Source organism: Etheostoma spectabile, chromosome 16 (assembly GCF_008692095.1).
Source record: "Etheostoma spectabile isolate EspeVRDwgs_2016 chromosome 16, UIUC_Espe_1.0, whole genome shotgun sequence".
In the NCBI taxonomy this organism is placed as follows: domain Eukaryota; kingdom Metazoa; phylum Chordata; class Actinopteri; order Perciformes; family Percidae; genus Etheostoma; species Etheostoma spectabile.
Window position 1 is genome coordinate 5,073,138 of NC_045748.1, and position 7,132 is coordinate 5,080,269.

At 39.8% G+C, this 7,132-nt stretch overlaps 1 protein-coding gene across 3 annotated transcripts in view; it reads left to right on the forward strand.

Annotated features, from left to right (window-relative positions):
• The window catches only part of katnal2 (katanin p60 subunit A-like 2), a 7,160-nt gene extending 280 nt beyond the window's left edge, over positions 1-6,880 (forward strand). Inside the window, exons 2-16 of one of the 3 annotated variants that reach the window (XM_032540143.1) lie at positions 698-768; positions 1,164-1,330; positions 1,480-1,516; positions 1,818-1,920; positions 2,006-2,104; positions 2,408-2,479; positions 2,623-2,700; positions 3,102-3,200; positions 4,003-4,066; positions 4,187-4,305; positions 4,439-4,530; positions 5,112-5,222; positions 5,661-5,823; positions 6,464-6,566; positions 6,709-6,880. In XM_032540143.1, the coding sequence (XP_032396034.1) occupies positions 698-768; positions 1,164-1,330; positions 1,480-1,516; positions 1,818-1,920; positions 2,006-2,104; positions 2,408-2,479; positions 2,623-2,700; positions 3,102-3,200; positions 4,003-4,066; positions 4,187-4,305; positions 4,439-4,530; positions 5,112-5,222; positions 5,661-5,823; positions 6,464-6,566; positions 6,709-6,848 (1,518 nt within the window). In that variant the 3' untranslated portion in view covers positions 6,849-6,880. The remainder of the gene's footprint in view (positions 1-697; positions 769-1,163; positions 1,331-1,479; positions 1,517-1,817; positions 1,921-2,005; positions 2,105-2,407; positions 2,480-2,622; positions 2,701-3,101; positions 3,201-4,002; positions 4,067-4,186; positions 4,306-4,438; positions 4,531-5,111; positions 5,223-5,660; positions 5,824-6,463; positions 6,567-6,708) is intronic. The other 2 variants (XM_032540145.1, XM_032540144.1) reach the window with 2 other exon arrangements.
• Positions 6,881-7,132: the final 252 nt, after the last annotated feature.

Sequence of the window (7,132 nt, forward strand, 5' to 3'; positions counted from 1 at the left end):
GGGGGGGGGGGTTTCTAGCAGCGTTTACGGACAACCGCAAGCTAACAACTTTTAGCTAACGTTAACTAGCAATACTAGATACTTGGGAGAAGGGAGAAAAGTTAGCTACCTCTGCTTATGGCCAAATTAGCTGCCTCAGATGACAACAACGTTATACTGATAGTAGCATGTATTCAGGGCCAAGTCGTTGCATTTTACACAAATGTTATGCAGCAAACAACAGGTAGCTAAACTGTCACAATTAACTTGGCTAGCTAGCTAAACAATAAGCATTTAGCTTGTCGTTGAGCTAATCCTGCTAGCTAGCTACCTTGTTTAGCAAGCATCCTGTGACACAACTAATCAGCGTCTACAGGTTGCCTAGATACCCAGTCAAGGGTTGTCATTTGTGGTAATGTGTCGCCCTCTACTGGGATTTTGTCTCTCCCCGTCTCAGCCACTGAGCACCTCATAATGAACAGGGCTCCGCTTCGAACGCTGTATCCAGGTTTTAGTATACATCCATGATGCACTACCCTCTATGATGCTCTTCACGTGTTATGTGTTAACCATATACTTATTTTAACAGTATATGGTGTCAACCACAGGGTATTACTAGACTTTGGACCTTTTTAAAAAGCAGATATTTTGACTTGACTTATATTGTTATTAATTAATATCAATAATGACTACTGTGTTCTGTGTTGCTGTCCAATAGGATGAGCTGAGGACTGAGATGAGGAGGAAGAACCTCCTCATCCTCATTTACCACCACCTGCTTGGGCAAGGGTCAGTATGCAGTTGTGTAAACAAATGTATATGGACTGTATTTATATAGCGCTTTTCTAGTCTAGTCTTAACTACTCAAAGCGCTTTTACATAGTACAGGAACAATTCCCCATTCACAGTGGCCGAGGCTGCTGTACAAGGTGCCACCTGCTCATCAGATAAACATTCACACCGATGGCCCAGCATCAGGAGCGTGCATGCGTTTACAGAAAGTGTCTGGCTTTATAGGCTACATGCAGCTCGTCAACAAAACACATTAAAACTAAATCATGTTGGACTCCCCGGGCTCACAGCGCAAGACAGCGGGCATATTTTACCTTGTTTGTGTTACTTTTTGATCTTTCCAAGGATCGTGCGTGCATCTGTGTGAGCTCTTGTGTGTGTCCATTCACCAGCTATGTGTCTGCAGCAGTGGCCTTGGACCAAGAGACTAATGGGGGTGTGAGGAGGTTCGAGGTCTGTGATAACATCGATCTGGAGATGGTGTTGATGGAATACGAGAGTTATTACTACGTCAAGTTCCAGAAATATCCCAAACTTATCAGAAGAACAGCAGAACCAGGTATATGGACTACACTAAGCCATGAAGCAACTTTGAAATCATATCTGATGCCCAATGCGATCAATTTAAAAATAATTTCTGAATTACTGGGATGTAGTCGTTAAATATCTGAAAATACTCTATGAATATTTTCTGTTTTTTATGTCAAGTTGAAAACAGGAATGCAAGAAGTAGTAGTATAAAAAGGTGAGTCTCTCCATCTCTTGTACATTTCTGTTCATTTCATGTTCAGGGTTTACACTGTCCATACATGCTAATAATCATAAATAAAATGAGTAAAATGCATGCAAATCATACAAACAAAATGACTAAAATACACAACAACAAAAAATTGTAATTCTTGATTTAAAGAAGCATTGCACTGATTTGACTTAGGTTAGGTGTGCTTGGAAGTACAAGTAAGATAGATTAATTTGAGACAGAAAAATGTACCAATGATAGTTTGCTTCATCCATTGATGGATATTATCTGTGTCTTTGTCCATCAGGACTCCCTGTTCAGCTGTAAAGCCTCTTCCCAAAATCAACCCGTCCCAGATCCCCAAGTCTGGAAACGGAGCCAAGAGGACAACTGCCAGTTCACATACAAATGTATAGCATTAACCACAGAACAACCAAGATCAGAATATTAAAATTAAAGATGGTTATTCTGACATCCAGACGACTGTGTTTCTAGGAGAATGGTTCTGCTGTTCCTCCAGAGTTGGCAGAGTTTGGTCTTAACGTGTCCTCCATCAGAAGTGGACCAGCTGGTGAGGCAGCAAATAACAGAAAGGTACTAGGAAATAATTGTTATTTACGGGTGAAAGTGATCAAATTTACATTTCAGGTATTACTAACCCTCACTTCTATTAAGACCACAAATGAACAGCAAATCCTAATGAGAATTCCCTGTGTCTGTGATTTTACAGAAATGATCTTTAACATTTTTGAAAGTTTTTTTTCTCTTTACTTAAGCATATACAAACTGATACATATGTACACCGATATGTACAAAACATGAAAAAATTTAATTGAATCAATGCTTTTGTTTTTTTATGCCTTTTGTTCGCCTAAATGAGATAAAATCTTGTCTTAGGGCCAGATGACTGACGGCAAAGTTTCAATCCATGACGCTGTCAAAGGAGCTGGCAGTGACTCAGACCATATGGTAGTTATAGTGTGTAAAATGTGGAAAAATATAAATTTGACATGCCATTTTTATTATATTACAATGGCACAAATCAAACGATAGTAAAGGTATTATTAGTACTTCACTACCACCAATAATAATGATGTTATGCTGTGTTGTAGGAACGGCTGCTGAAGCCCCTCAGTGGCTTTTCTGGAATGAGCGGTGAGATGAGAGAACTTGCTGCAATCATCAGCAGGGTACTAAAGACAAACACACACACACACACAAGCACGTACACACAAATACACACAAATACTATATTGAAAACACTGACAAATAAGACAACACATGCTCAACACATGTCGAGAGGCTGATTTGATGTAAACTCCCTACTTGTCAAAATATGCTTTAAGTTATACCAAATAAGTCCACTAGAGAGAAGTAAAGAGCTTTGTTGGGAATGGATTGCTCTGATGTATTAATGAAGGCGCAGGTTCTATCTATTCCCCTTATGTGATGTTACACTCTAAAGGACACCTATGTACACGAACCTAATCACACCCTGATTTGTGTGTGTGTGTGTGTGTGTTTATTTCAAGCTGATGTCTTTCGCATGCATCCCTCACTCTGTGTGTTCTTTGTGTGTTCACCCCTAAAGGACATCTATTTGCACAGCCCCAACGTGCGGTGGGAGGACATCATCGGCCTGGAGGACGCAAAGCGATTAGTCAAAGAGGCCGTCGTCTATCCCATTAAGGTGCGGCCGCTGCCTGGGCACGCTGGTATTTCAGCACCGGTCGCCTGTCTTCGATTCTGAATACATCTCCTTTAAAGGGAAGGAGGGCAGCTGGGTCAGACTAGTCTGTTAGGCTGACATTAAATCTATATCTGGGATAATATGGTAACACACACATACACAGATTGATAGATAGGCAGTGAGGCAAGAACACGCACACCTGCAATGCCATGTAGACGTTCCATACACAGCCCCATTCACACAATTTTGAAGCTGCATGCAGATATTGAACATACAAATAAAACATGACACACACACACACACACACACACACACTTCTATCATCATCACCATGACCTCTCTCATGGATATGATGACAACAAATCAGGTTGTCTGCATCCTCTTGGCATTTACAGACGGAGATGAGGACTGATGTGTCTATCCTCTATTCTGGCCTGTTTTATTGAATAACACCATACCTCCACCTTCCCACAATCCCCGACTTCTGTCTCCATTATTATTCATTTTCTAAGGTATAAGGTCAGTTTGGTGATTTGACTTAGCCTCTGTTTGTCACCTAAAATTCGATTAATTTGTGGTATGTGGTATTTGGAGTACTGACTCAGCTGTACCTCAAGCAAATCAGTTTTCTTTGCACACAGTTCATCTTCTGATTGGTCTGCAGAAGACATGTATGTAAATGTATGTTTTGTTGCTGGAAGATTATGTTTGCAGCTATAAAATAGTTTTTATTTTAAATCATGTGATGTACTGAAGGATTTTCCGTGCTTTTTTTATATTTTACTACTCTCTCTTTTTACAGTACCCCCAGCTATTTACAGGCATTCTGTCTCCATGGAAGGGCTTGCTGCTCTATGGCCCCCCAGGTAAACCGTTGTCAGGATTGCTAATTAAAATCTAAACATGTTTGTTTGCTCATTTCCAGTCCAAAAATTTTGAATTCTTACTGACATGTACTCTTGTGACACTGAGTTACATACACACAGGTACGGGTAAGACGCTGCTGGCCAAGGCCGTGGCTACAGAGTGTAAGACGACCTTCTTTAACATCTCAGCCTCCAGCATTGTCAGCAAGTGGAGGGGAGACTCTGAGAAACTGGTCAGGGTAGGTTATTCTTCAACACACACAATAGGTCAAATGCAACATAAAAAAAAACATGTTTAATGTTACATACATTGTCTCCTATACTTTGCATGTTTTACTGTGGATTTGTGTAAATGTATGTATCTGTCTGCAGGTTCTCTTTGAACTGGCCAGGTACCACGCACCATCCACCATCTTCCTGGACGAGCTGGAGTCAGTGATGAGCCAGAGAGGAGCGAGCATGGGGTAAGCTGAACCACAACATGTCCTAAATTATTATTTTTTTTCCCAGTTCTGAAGTTAAGGGGAATAGAAAATGACCAATAATGTTTCTGTTCACCTGAGGCCATGTCTCCTGTAAAATTGTCCTTGAGTAAGACATTTAACTCGGTGTAAGACATCTGTAATTTGTGAACCCAGAAATGTTTTAATTACAGCCACATTACATTAGACATTTCATCTTTTATATATACGATATTATTATAGTGGTATAACTATATGTACCATTTAGCCATATTTAGCCACACATTTAGCCATAAACATCTGGATGCAAATGAACACTATTCATGAATATAAACCAAAAACACAAAGTCTAAACTGCACTAAAATAGTTCTAAATGATCATGTATAATAAATAGAATTAATAAAATATTACCCCTAAAAGATAATTAAAATGATCACTTTAGCTATAATTATGAAGTTCTTTGTTAATCTAAGGAGGCCATGGGCAGAACACTCTACAAATACATGTCATGTCACTATAAAGAGCATTAAAAGTGGGGGTGAATATAAATTTGATGTACCAGCAGACTGATGTGTGTTTTCAGAGGAGAGCATGAGGGGAGTCGCAGGATGAAGACTGAGCTGCTGGTTCAGATGGACGGACTGGCCAAATCAGAGGACCTGGTGTTTGTACTGGCTGCCTCCAACCTGCCTTGGTAATACCTAAAACATGGACACACACCACATTATGTACAAACCTCGATGGCCATCAGTATTTTCTCTTTCGTAATGATAATGACAACAAATCAGAGTGTGTGTACTGCCAGCGGATCAATCTACAAATCATCTACAAATAGTGATGACAGTTTTTAGAATGGCAGATTCACACATGCATCAGTATCTTCTCTTTTCCTTCATGCTTTGTTTCTTTTTATTTATCTTGCTTAACTTAATACTTGTTGGGTTGAGATGATTTCTTTAAAAAATGTTAAATGTCTAATTAGCAACTTTACTTACCAAGTAAAACAAGGTGCATCTTATGTAGATAATGAAAAGGAATACTAAAAATATGAATCCAGGATATTTGGAATAAAAGTTAACAAGAAATTAAATACTGTCCACAGTTTGTCTAACTGTTCCTGCTCTTTGCTCAGGGAGCTGGACCATGCCATGCTGAGGAGGTTAGAAAAGAGGATTATAGTTAGTCTTCCCTCCTCGCCAGCTCGCCAAGCAATGATCTCTCATTGGCTGCCTCCTCTCAGCTCCACAGGAGGGGTGGAGCTACGAACTGAGCTGGACTATGAAACTCTGGCAAAGGTGTGTTACAGTAAGACTCGTTAAAGCTATAGTGTGCAACTATTTTATATTAATGAATTAATCATTAATTCACATTTCATTTACATTCAAGCCATTGCCATATGAGTTGATACAAAGCTAATTAAGCCTATCGGCTCCACAAAACTCTGTATTTCTCAGTGTGGCTATGTTAACAAAATGTCATCTTCCTACGACTTTGCGGGGATAAGCTTGAGTGATGTGTTTCACGTCACCGTTGACAAAAAAAACATCAGTGTTCAGCTTTGGAGATGAAGAGGACATACAAACCACAAGATTTCTCTTTTGAAGAGTCTAGTTTTTTAATTTTAATCTTTTGTGTCCTCCTTGATTTGACGGAATAAATGCTACTAGCAACTGCGTGGGGGAGGGGTTGGGGTTGTTGCGGGATCACAGAAGGATTGTCTCGTGGCTGCTCTGAAAGTGTTGCTGTCATTACTTATAATTCCCCTTGGGGGGGGACAGAAACTATCCACTACAGCCTTGAGACAAGTGTTATTTATCCTTTTATCTATTTCATTTTTTTCTTTGTCAAGAATTTAAATAATTGCCTTTTTTAGAATTAAATAGAATCTTTTTGGTTTTTTTGTCATTAATGTTCATCTGCCTGTCTTTCTTTCAGGGGGTGGAGGGTTACTCTGGCTCTGATATACGACTGGTGTGTAAGGAGGCTGCCATGAGACCGGTCCGCAAGATTTTTGATGCTCTGGAGTCCCATCAAGATGGTAGGACAACACACACACACACACAATCTTAGTGGTTTAACAACCTACTACCACATGAGAAGATCGACCCCATAACAGCCATGTTTTCTGTCAAGTGCCCCTGAATTAAAGACTCTTGTCTCACTGGGATTCTCCTTCACAGGAGACACTGAAATGCCTGCCATCCAGCTGGAAACTGTGACAACAGCTGACTTCCTGGAAGTAATCACGCACACCAAACCCTCGGCTCGAAACCTAATGGACAAATACACAGCCTGGGAGAGAGAGTATGAGTCTGTGTGACGCGCAAGCACATTTTAACATGAGAAAAAATACTAATTTTCTCGCCACTGCACATGTGATGGAGGAGGTTTTGTGTACAAACTTACCAAACGCTGTAACACTTGGTCGAAGCCATGACAAGATTGCTCTTTATCAGGACTTTCATAAATAACTTATTTTAAGATCACACACATTACACACTCTGATGTGCAAATAGTCATACAAAACATCATTACTTTAGTAAGTTTAACAAAATTTAATTAACTCACTGTGTCCCCATGATATAACTTCTGGTGAAATATTTG